The sequence below is a fragment of the Acipenser ruthenus genome, chromosome 15 (genome assembly GCF_902713425.1).
Source record: "Acipenser ruthenus chromosome 15, fAciRut3.2 maternal haplotype, whole genome shotgun sequence".
Taxonomy (NCBI): domain Eukaryota; kingdom Metazoa; phylum Chordata; class Actinopteri; order Acipenseriformes; family Acipenseridae; genus Acipenser; species Acipenser ruthenus.
This window is the reverse complement of record NC_081203.1, coordinates 4,611,004-4,622,527: the sequence shown is the minus strand read 5'-3', so window position 1 is coordinate 4,622,527 and position 11,524 is coordinate 4,611,004. Positions and strand designations below refer to the sequence as shown.

Below are 11,524 nucleotides of genomic sequence, written 5' to 3'. Positions count from 1 at the left end.
GTGCACCCCTGGGGTCTGCTGTTAGACATCACTGATATATTTAGAAGTAGGAGTGTTGATAAGGTGATGAATAATAGCAAACGAGGAAACATCGGGGCTACCAGTGTGATGTTGAAACAACATTTTTAATAAAGAATTCAGTCAAGTAGACACCTAATATGGGTTCGATTGTCATTTTAATTTGCAGTCTGCTGCATGCACTGTAAACAAGGTACTGTAATTAGACTTGATTTTAATCTTTTTAATACAAAAGTTACATACACATGTGCATGATGGCATCACAATGATAACAGTATTTCTATAATACAATGTAACAGGTCAGAGGGGAGGAGGAAGGGGGCTGGTAGAGTAATAGGCAAGCAATCATTATAGTCTTGGCATTAAATATTTAAGGAAAGTTCCCCCCCTCCCCCCAAAACGTGTGAAAATGCAGGTGAGCACGCACAGGGAGAAATGCAGATTCACTGACAAAATAAAACAAGAGATGTACAGGAAGCTCTTATGTGGAATGCACTACTACAATGTACAATATATTAATAAATAAGAACTGTAGAAGTGCTCATGATTAAAGAAAGAGATGCAACAGGCAGGAGCTTATCTGGGATTCAGAATATTAGTCCATTTATCTGTAGCCACATGTACTGCAAAGCAAAATAGCTTTGAATTACTGCATGTTTGAAAAGACAATAAAATGAATACAAACTCTTCTTATTGGTAGTATTTCACTGGAAGGTTTAACTTAATGCTTTAAAAAAAAAAAAAAAAAAAAAAAAAAAATACTATTACTTTGCAATCTGTACACAATCAAGGTCAAGTCTGGGCTAAGGTTAACATCAAGTTATTCCAGTACACACATCTTATACCTACAGAAAGATATTTTACGCAGTTCATATTGTAAAATGTCATTGGAAATCAACTGTTCATAAATGATAAGAAATGTGTAGTTCCTTATGGAAGCAATGCAGACAATCAACCCCTAGTTTAGACTGGTTTAGCACAGTGCTCAAGTAACATACAAATAAATAAAAGGACACTCAATCTTTATAAGCAGGGAATTGATCATTACATACCCCAGAACTTTACCAGGGGATAATGGACCTAAAATACACAGTAAAACATTTGCTGATGTAATTTGAGGTCTATTAAGAAATAATAGTCTGAGAAATCACCTTCATAAAAAAAGAGGGTTTTCTGCAGCTATTTATTCTTTATCATTTTAATAAATCCCTTAACGTGATCCATTATCAATGGTACTGTGTCAGTCACATCGATTAATCATTTTACCTTAAATTAGGATGAGAAATGACTTAAAAAAAACAACATGAAAGAATTCTTGTGTCTCTCCCATTGTATTCCAGTTTCTAGGCTAGATAAAACGTGAACATTTAAATCTTTAAAAAAAAAAAATGATAATAATAATTAAAAGCAATCTAATTCATGGCATATGAAAAACAGCACTATCATACAACAGCCACAATATGAGAATCCCCAACTCTCTCAATGCCAACCTGCCAACAATAATTCTTCTTTTCACACCAGTCTCTTATTATATACAATTTTTTTCCAATTTCTTTTTTTTTTTTTTAGGTATTCTTACATGCACAAAAAAGTTAAATATAAACAAAATGAATACCATGGAATGATCTATTTACTAGTATTTACAGTCACTCGCCTACACTACAGTACAGAGTAACACACGTATCAGTGTGCAGTCACTAGTACCGTACACTACTGAACGTCCCCTGCAAACATGGACCTCGTACCACTGACCTGCATTTGTCAGGGGAACCCATCGTTACCAATGCTCAGGGCACAGCAGGTGTGGAATTTGCAAACAAGACAAAAAAATATGTATATTATAGTATTTACAAATGACACATTTATGAGAAGCTGCATGTTTACTGACACCCACAGCATTTACATAGAGATCAGCTTTATTCACTCAACGACACTTAAGTTAATATGCAAAGTGCACTTTTAAATTGTTCTCCTCGAGATCCAAAATTAGCTTGACAGTAATCTGTCTCAATGGTTTCAATATAGCCAGAGAGCTGCCTGTTCTGCATCTTGCTGAATTGGTTATATATCAGGATGCCTTACAGTAGTTCCTTGTCCCCAGCAATATTGTGCCTGTCTATGCAAAACTGGCCCTGAACTCAGCTACCCAAACCCACTGTAAGAAATTGGGTTTATTTGGTGAGCCAAATCTAGGCTAGCATACAGTATTCCACATCTACCCCCTGACGTAATTCTTTACATTTCTTTAAAAGAACCCAAACTAAAACAACGTTCAGTTATGAAAGTAACACATCAGATTAGATTACAGTTGTGGAGGGGTTGATTGCCTCCATTTCCATGTGTAACATAACACATTTTAAGGTGCTCAAAGCAAGGATGATCATTTGACACCCAAATCCTGATAGGCAAGCATAGACCATGCAGATTTAATCCCAGGACCTGCTTTGTTAGGATCCTTATCTTTGGAACTTTCCCTACCACAGTTCAGCTGTGCACTGAGCATTGGACCAACAGAGAATCTTATTAGTGTAACCAGATTCTAGAACACAAGTATAGCGTTGCTCTATTACCCTTATAGCACAGAACCTCCAGTTCACTGACCCCCTCTGGTCGATAGGGCCATTCCCAGGCCGTGGATCTGATGCAAAAAAACAAAAACTCCATCTGCATCCGCTTCCAAAAAGCTTGAGTTTCACAAGCTCAGAGATGTTTGTTCTTCCCCTTTCGAAAAAACAAACAAACCATAAAATGAAATTCTAACAGTCCAAAATAGCCTGTGGAATCCCCAAGTCTGCCCCCGTAGTTCATTCTTGGGTGCAGAAGTTTCCTCTTGTCTTTTAAATAGAAGCACCAGTTCTTCTGAACGCACTATTCTCCGAGACAATCCTCCAGCCATGTCTTTTCACCAGATCGGCGGATGCACTGGCAGGTTGCCTTCCAGATTGAAAGGCTGGTGGGGTTTATGTTTTGTATATGGGTTGTAGCTATGGCACTTTAGAAAAGAGACGTATGCCTCTATTTTGGAAAAATTATTATTCTAATGTCATGGAGAGGACAATCACATCTTTTTTAAAATGAAATGGCACACAATGAAATGTACAAGACGGGAAATGCAAGAAAGAACAAAAAGGGTGAAGAATCAGAGCACAGTTTGTAGCCTCCAGCTGTCTCTACGCTCTGTAGGTAAATCACAAGGAGGTCACCCCATCCTTGCAAACCCCCAGCTGTGATTCTTGGCATTTGGAAATGAAAAGTTTGAGTAAACTGCAACATAGAAAAATATTTCTAGTCCTTTAGCTGCCGTCACAGTTTTAGATTCTTAATTTTCAGGCCGCAGCACTAAGCAGCTCCTAGGTCTTCTCCTCGCGTTCTGTTTTGCGTCGCGTGATATTCCGCGGCTTGATTTTTAAGGACAGTTCCCAGAGCGCCTCCTCTGCTAGGTGATCGCTAAAGTCATTGAAGAAGGAGACGATGTCATCGTTGCGTTTCAGCTCGTAATGTCTGGAACGAAAAACAGAAAACCTAAGCTTAGTTAAAGGAACATGCAAACAAAGCTACTGTAATCCAATCTACCAATTCATAATAGAAAATTGAATTATTGTATAGACACTCACACTTGCTGAAAGCGCCTCATGCTGTCCAGGATGTTGAACTGCTGCCAGCGCTTGGAGAAGTTCACCTTCCCATCGATTAAGTCCGGGTTCCCCAAGTGGACAAACGTCAGGTCCTGCAGGATGAGACCCCTGGAAGGAAGAGCAGACATCGCATCAGCACCACTTCAAACAGCGTTACACTGTCACCTTGTTATTCACTATCGGCTAGGCCATGCCCACAGTAAATTGTACATATACTAAAGATTTACTATACATGTTCATTCAAGCCAGATAACAAAACAGCAAAGGTCTATTCAACCGGGAAATGTTTTTGAGATATTTCTGGAAAAAGTCTTAAATGAACTATAGACAAATAATCTGGCACAACTAAATAGTATCTTAAAGCTGCAAAGCACTGAAACACACATGTATTGAAAGCCCACTCAGATGAACATTAGTGATTTAACCCTTTGCAGTCCATTTATTAATTGCGCGTCAGGCACGCCAGGTCTAATTAATTTTCACACGCGCAGTTAATTTTATACGCGCTGTTTAAAAGTATTTTTTTTCACATTCAAACGGGTTTAAATGGCCCTGCATATCAACAAAGAACTCACTAGGCATCTCCAGCCCCGCCCCACCCTTTCGTTTGCCATAGCGTTCACCTATGTAAGAAATAAATAATAATAATAATAATAATAATAATAATAATAGTCGTACATACCGATCGATCATCTCCGGATCACTCGTTTTATCACCAAACTCCTCAATAATGCGATCCAAGTCATTATATTATTATTATAACATCAGAAAAAAGCTCTGCAAATGTCCGTGATAGTCTCTGTGCGCTGACGCACTCAGCCAGCTTGTTTACTATGACCTCCCCGTTATCTGATACCTGATACCATGTATGACTATTCATGAGATACGCCTTTTATTTTTTTTTTCTACTTGTCTTAGCTCCTGTCGCTCCCACTCGACAACTGAATGGTTTTCTCGGCTTTTTCCGGAGAAAAAACGACTAAACACCCGTTTATTGCGTTGCTATAATGATGTCGGACCCAGTCCGACAAAGGACCTGTGAGGAATAATTGCAATGTCGGACCCAGTCCGACAATGGACCGCAAAGGGTTAAATACCTATTGCCAGCTACATACTCATGGTAGTATATGTTTGCAGGTGAACAGGTGCGTACTCACAGGTAAGGTATACAGGGGGGCTCCACCTCTGCCAGTGCTGCCCGATACGCCCGAAATGAGGATGAGCTGTCAATCAAGGTGCAATACTCCTCCAGACCCTGGCAAGTGGGATCCAATTCATATTTTGAACACTACTTGCACATAGCGATTTATTATTATGCTGACAGTATTTAAAGTTTAATGTGCCATATGGTGTCAAACATATATTTTGAGCTAAGTGTGGAGTAGTGGTTAGGGCTCTGGACTCTTGACAGGAGGGTTGTGGGTTCAATCCCCAGTGGAGGACACTGCTGTTGTACCCTTGAGCAAGGTACTTTACCTAGATTGCTCCAGTAAAAACCCAACTGTATAAATGGGTAATTGTATGTAAAAATAATGTGATATCTGTATAATGTGAAATAATGTATAATGTGATATCTTGTAACAATTGTAAGGCGCCCTGGATAAGGGCGTCTGCTAAGAAATAAATAATAATAATAATAATAATAATAATAATAATAATTATATATATATATATATATATATATATATATATATATTATATATATATATATATATATTATATATATATATATATATATATATATATATATATATATATATATATTTTTTTTTTTTTTTACTCAAAGGTTACCTTAAACTCTAGAGATAAAGCTGATAAACGTCAAACTAAAACTGGTCATCAAACTGCATATTGAAAGTACAATGCTGGCCCACTGGAGTAAGCAGACACCAAAGAGTTATATTGTAGAGCGCAGGTGAGTGACACTGCAGCTCTAACAAGCTTAGTGGGTACAAGTATTTCAATTAGCTAAAAAAAAACACCTGTACAAACCTCTGAGGTCTGTTTCTGCCACTCAAGTCTCCGTATCGGTGCCGAGTCCAGGGCTGATAATATTGCCAAGTAGGAGTTAAAATTATTTAGCTTTCTTAAGTGCTGGAACAGGAAAGAGAGATATATGAAATGAGATCCACATAATAACAAATGTCTGTTTCTAAAAATTAACAACTGTATGTAATCCAAGGCTTACCTTCATAATTTTAATGAACTTGAGGAGCAGTTTCTCTCTGTCCTGGGCTTTCTCTTGAAGAATGATTATTGATCGAACCCTGGGAAACAAACACAAACACAAAAATGTATTCTGTTACCATGTACTTTAAGGGACGGCGTACATTGATTTTCTCTCGTGGTTGTCTTGTCACCAGAACCCCTTGATGAATTTGCAGTCTTATTATGTACATTTGGGTGTCACTGCTTCACCATATCGGAGCCTTTCACCACTATCAGTCATGCCCGATCTAGCTTCATGAAATCCCTCTATCGACGCATTAGCATGCTTTACCTTTCGTCTCAAAACATAAAAAAAGATACAAATCACAGCTCAGCTTCATTTCTTTCAACCACAGAGGTATCACTTCTTATATTTTCTTTCCTTTATTTTCATACGATATAAAAAGGAACCAGTTTAATTTGGTTCAATGTGTTTCCTGCGGTATATTGTAACAGTAATCCACCACCAAGCAACTAGATCTACATCCAGTTACAGTACAAACTCCTTTACGGAGCCTTGCTCTGTGTGTTGTGGGTGCTACAGAAGCTGGTTTTGTTGTGTGATGGTGGGGCTCCAACTGGTAATCACTAGACATGTTTTTAGTGTGCAGGTACTGTGAATCTTTACCAGTAAGACATGTTGTTAAAGTGCTCTGTGAACTGGGTCAGGTTAGGGCTTTTCTCCTCATTCTGTTCTTTAGCCCACAATAAAACCTCAGGGATCTGGAGAAAGAAAGAAAGAAAGAAAGAAAGAAAGAAAGAAAGAAAGAAAGAAAGAAAGAAAGAAATTAGCACACCAAACTAGACCGATTTTGTTACCTTGTGAAGGTTAACGTTTCAGGTAGTTTTCCAGGTTTTACAACGAACTTGAGTAGCCCCAGTGTATAGGTAACAAGCTCAGGTGTGTCTTATTGAACTCCTAGTAAAACCAGGAATGGATCAAACTGCTGTGTATCTATATCTTTATACAACCTCTACAGAAGTTTTCAGAGTTTAAAGACTTCATCATAAACTTACTTGTTTTAAAAAAAAACACCCACACACCTCTATTTATGCACGATAAACCAGCAAAAAAACAAACAAAACAGGAGTATATCAGATAAGTGGCACCTCAATTTTATAGAAGAGCTCAGCATCTAACAGGGTCAGCTGGTCTGCTATCTCGTGACTGCGGAAATCATGGAGGGTGCCGGGTCTGGAAGAGAAGTAACAGGAGAATCATTAACTCTGCCCAGAGGAAAAGCCATGCTTGCAGCCCTACAGCTATGGCCAAACGTTTTGAACTCTAACATGAAATACTGTACTACTATCATGGCTTTGATTACATGATGTTAAATAAATGATCACAATTATGTCCACCTATAGTATATATTAAATGTCTCAATAATAAAATTATAGGTGATGCAAACGTTTTGTCCCCAGCTGTATACCGACTCCCAGAGAAGCTGTGCTGGAGCCCCATGCTCACCTTGCAGCCACACCGCGGGCGGCCAGGGGTTTCATGGAGTTGATGTAGCGCAGCTGCTTCTTCTGATCCACCTTGTCCAGGATGTTCTTCCTCAGGACTCGCGCCAGACTCAACTCCCCGCTGCAGACCAGCCGGAACACGAGGTCCATCAGCTGCTTCAGGATGTCATCAGTGAGCTCTACCAAACTGGAATTGAGGACAAGCAAGCATGGAACTGCAGTGTTAGAATTCAGGGTGGAAATCTGCGTTTAACTGATCTACAGCACAGAGCCGGAGCGTTAGGATTCAGGGTGGAAATCTGCGTTTAACTGATCTACAGCACAGAGCCGGAGCGTTAGAATTCAGGGTGGAAATCTGCGTTTAACTGATCTACAGCACAGAGCCGGAGCGTTAGAATTCAGGGTGGAAATCTGCGTTTAACTGATCTACAGCACAGAGCCGGAGCGTTAGAATTCAGGGTGGAAATCTGCGTTTAACTGATCTACAGCACAGAGCCGGAGCATTAGAATTCAGGGTGGAAATCTGCGTTTAACTGATCTACAGCACAGAGCCGGAGCGTTAGAATTCAGGGTGGAAATCTGTGTTTAACTGATTTACAACAGATAGCCGGAGCGTTTGAATTCAGGGTGGAGATTAACGTTGACACCTTTTGAGTAAACTTGATGCTTACCGTTTAAACAAACCAGATACATTTTAAAGTCTACATTTCAATAAAAGTAGTGTGCTTGTAGTATTTATGTTTTACTTCTGTATTTAAAACATACCTTTTCCTAACATTATTAAAGTACAGTGACATACAATGTATCTCATCTTGAAAAATATGTAAAAATAGTCAAATGTACCATTTGTGATTGTGTTCTTCATGTACTGTTTACACAGTAGCCTCAGTTAGAATACAATACAGAACAATCACTGTGTTTTAAATATATCTGTTACATAAAGACTCACCAGAGTTCATCCACCACACGGACGAGCACGAAGAAGGTGTTTTTGCTCACGCGCTTCTTGAACGTGTCTGGACTGTGGCAGAATCTTGTATATGTACAGTGGGATTAAGGAAACAAATACAACACTTCCAAATTGGAGGCTGTGTGGTCCAGTGGTTAAAGAAAAGGGCTTGTAACCAGGAGGTCCCCGGTTCAAATCCCACCTCAGCCACTGACTCATTGTGTGACCCTGAGCAAGTCACTTAACCTCCTTGGGCTCCGTCTTTCGGGTGAGACGTAGTAAGTGACTCTGCAGCTGAAGCATAGTTCACACACCCTAGTCTCTGTAAGTCGCCTTGGATAAAGGTGTCTGCTAAATAGCTGGGGTAACTGGCGATATTCTGACTAAAAGACAGCTTGGTAAAGGACTGTTGTAACAGACATCCACACACAGGTAAAGTCAGTGAACTCCACTGAAACCAAGAGCAGCCCTGTAATAGAGAACAGCTACAGCCCTGCAGACTCTGTATATACTGCAGATCTAGCCAGATCAAAAGGATATCTATAGTGGAGTTTCTTGATCAGGTCCTCTGGTGTTATGAAAGTTCGGTAAGTCGTAAGATAAGCCTCACAGTACAAAACCAGATCTAGAAAGAGATAAAGGTTAAACGGCATAAATTAAACACACTGATAACACATAACTGTTCAAATTCATTAGAAATTTTAAAGACATAATGAAAAGAACATATGCTAGAAGGGAAAGAATAAAATTATGATGCTGATTTTACATGGACTATGTTTTTCTTTTTTTTTTAAATACAGAACTCAGTACATAATTAAACACAAAAATCAATATAAGATTCGTTACAGAACTGCTGTAACTGCAGATTCAGTGGTTAAAGTGCTGATTGATAAATACCTTTCCGGTCCGTTTCGGTCGCGTGCACTAGTAAAATATCTCCTGATCCAGCACGCACATCAGGCCCGTCATCACTCTGCAGGGGAGAGGTGTACGAGACGATTTGAAACTGATGAGCAGATAATACTCATCACCACAATGCAGCCCGATATACAAACCTCTGAGCTACTCACACTTTCGGTGTAAATCTTTAAGCCACATATACAGTAGAATGCTTTTATCATCCCTTACCGTAAAGTAGAATTATGAGCTTTTCTGAAGCAGCAGAACTCTGAACTTATAAGACGACCTTTGGTGACAAAACATTAACACACAGTTCAGCTTGGCCTCTGTAAACCATTTTTTCATCTAGTTTCAACTTCTAACGTTCTGCTGAGGGTTTAAAAAAGCTGGTGTCGACCTTGGGGGATACAGATTGATGCCTGAAGATGACACAGCACTGAGAAATTATACACACACCCCTACAGAGGGCAGTGTCGTGCAGTTTATAAAACAGGCAGAGAGTTATTCTGTGTAAAAGGGCTTTTGGATTAAAAAAATAAAATAAAATCCTCCATTACTACTATTTTCTTTTAAAATACAGTAAAAATGAAATGTTATTGTCACACTGTAGATATATTAATTAACATTATTCTGCAATTATAACAGTTAATACCACAATCCAACGGTACCATGTTTAAATTTAAAAAAAAAAACTATACTGAGGATACTGATTGTTGCCTTTCAGTAATTCTGATAAATGGTTAACAGTACAATATGATGATGAAAGCACACTGTATTTTCATGATGCACAGCCAGTGCTTTGAACACTGATATCATTACCCTCAAAGATGGCTCCACGTGTTCAATGATAGCAGACAGGTCTTGATCAGATGCACAGACCCGGTCTCTCACCTCCTGTTTGAGCGTTATCCTCGTCATGATCTCCTTGTGATCGATCAGGGAGAGTTCGTCAACCTCCTCGTCACTGTGATCAGAGTCTGTCGACTTCTGTCTCCTGCTGGGGAACCAATCACAGAAACTGTCAACTCATCTTTGATTTGATTTTAGGATACTGAACTACCCCAGTGCAGTCACTGTTACTGACTGGCACTGCCAACCCCACGTGTGTGCCTGCTGCTGAAGAGAAGCAAACCCTTTACCTGCCATCCTCTGCGTTCTCTTTACTGTTGGTCGAGGGCTTCTGAGGGGAGGGGTCTGGCAGCGCATCGTCTGTCACTGCTGCTGGGTCCTGAAACGTACAAACAATGACTATCATGGATATAGCATAGAAAAAATAGTAATCTAGCAAATACGAACGTCCAGTCTGGTTTGTTTTATAACACTACTGTTAGAAAAACCACTGCAGTTTAATCATAACATTTAAGAAAAAGGCACTGTTGCAATTTACTGTCCTACATTAGTAGTGAAAGGGGAGGTGTGAGTCGGGGTTGCATGGATGAAATGGAACTGCTGAAGGGGGTGCTTATAGTACAAACAATGCCCTTTATTTACAGTCTTATAGAGAGCTTTTTCCCCCTGAAATGTGGACAATTCAAGCATGTAAAATGAGCAGGGATGGAAATAAGACTCTTATTACATAGCAGTTTCACCCATACCAGGTTCTACTAAGAGCTTGCCACATTATAGGTAACAAGCTGAGCTGTGTCTTATTAAACTCAAGAGTAAAACCAGGAATGTATCAAAACAGTCTTATTTCCATCCTTAAAAACTGCCGATTTATACAAAAGTAACACATTTATTTAAATATGATTCTTTAACTGCAATAGGCTGTGTCTGTACACCAGCTTTACACAGCCTTAGCCTTCACAGCCAATGGGCTTTATAAAACAGATATTTTATTTATCAGATTCTTTTTTTCGGATACATTAAAAAAAACAAAAGGGCGTTGTGTACACAGCAGTTACACCATTCAGACAGAGCTGAATCAGCACCAAGACCTGGCAGTTAAATGCCCTGAAGGGATTCATAGCTGCCCTCATACAGCACACTTATGCAATGTATTAGCGACACACACTGCATCTAAAAATCATGGTTTTATTAGTCCTAGAGCAACAAGGCAAGGGAACGTGGGTGGAGAACTGGACACTGCCAGTAATGGTAATCAAGGGAGAAACGGGAGACGTTTTGTAAAGGTTATGAATGTGATAACCTGCTTTGTCAGGGGATAAGAACTTTCCGTCAGTCTCCAGGCAAACTAAATAAATATTTCTAGGACAAGTCCTTCAAGCGTCATGAGTGTTGATCTTGAATTATAATCCCAGTTAAAATCCATTACACTGCAGCTCAGTGAGAATCCCGCTGGGCTAAAACAAAATCAATGCACTGTAACTTCCTGCATCACACCGAA

General features: G+C 39.4%; 1 protein-coding gene across 17 annotated transcripts in view; it reads right to left on the bottom strand.

Moving 5' to 3' along the window:
• Nucleotides 1-159: 159 nt before the first annotated feature.
• rapgef1b (Rap guanine nucleotide exchange factor (GEF) 1b) overlaps nt 160-11,524 on the bottom strand; it is a 70,918-nt gene continuing 59,553 nt past the window's right edge. For 10 of the 17 annotated variants that reach the window (XM_058986942.1, XM_058986949.1, XM_058986943.1 and 7 more), the window contains 13 exons: nt 10,317-10,405; nt 9,997-10,174; nt 9,175-9,250; nt 8,818-8,902; nt 8,278-8,370; nt 7,330-7,515; nt 6,972-7,056; nt 6,490-6,584; nt 5,842-5,920; nt 5,646-5,747; nt 4,811-4,908; nt 3,633-3,761; nt 160-3,519 (listed from right to left, as the gene is read on the bottom strand). In XM_058986942.1, coding sequence (XP_058842925.1) covers nt 3,369-3,519; nt 3,633-3,761; nt 4,811-4,908; nt 5,646-5,747; nt 5,842-5,920; nt 6,490-6,584; nt 6,972-7,056; nt 7,330-7,515; nt 8,278-8,370; nt 8,818-8,902; nt 9,175-9,250; nt 9,997-10,174; nt 10,317-10,405 — 1,446 coding nt within the window. In that variant the 3' untranslated portion in view covers nt 160-3,368. The remainder of the gene's footprint in view (nt 3,520-3,632; nt 3,762-4,810; nt 4,909-5,645; nt 5,748-5,841; nt 5,921-6,489; nt 6,585-6,971; nt 7,057-7,329; nt 7,516-8,277; nt 8,371-8,817; nt 8,903-9,174; nt 9,251-9,996; nt 10,175-10,316; nt 10,406-11,524) is intronic. The other 7 variants (XM_058986944.1, XM_058986954.1, XM_058986958.1 and 4 more) reach the window with 3 other exon arrangements.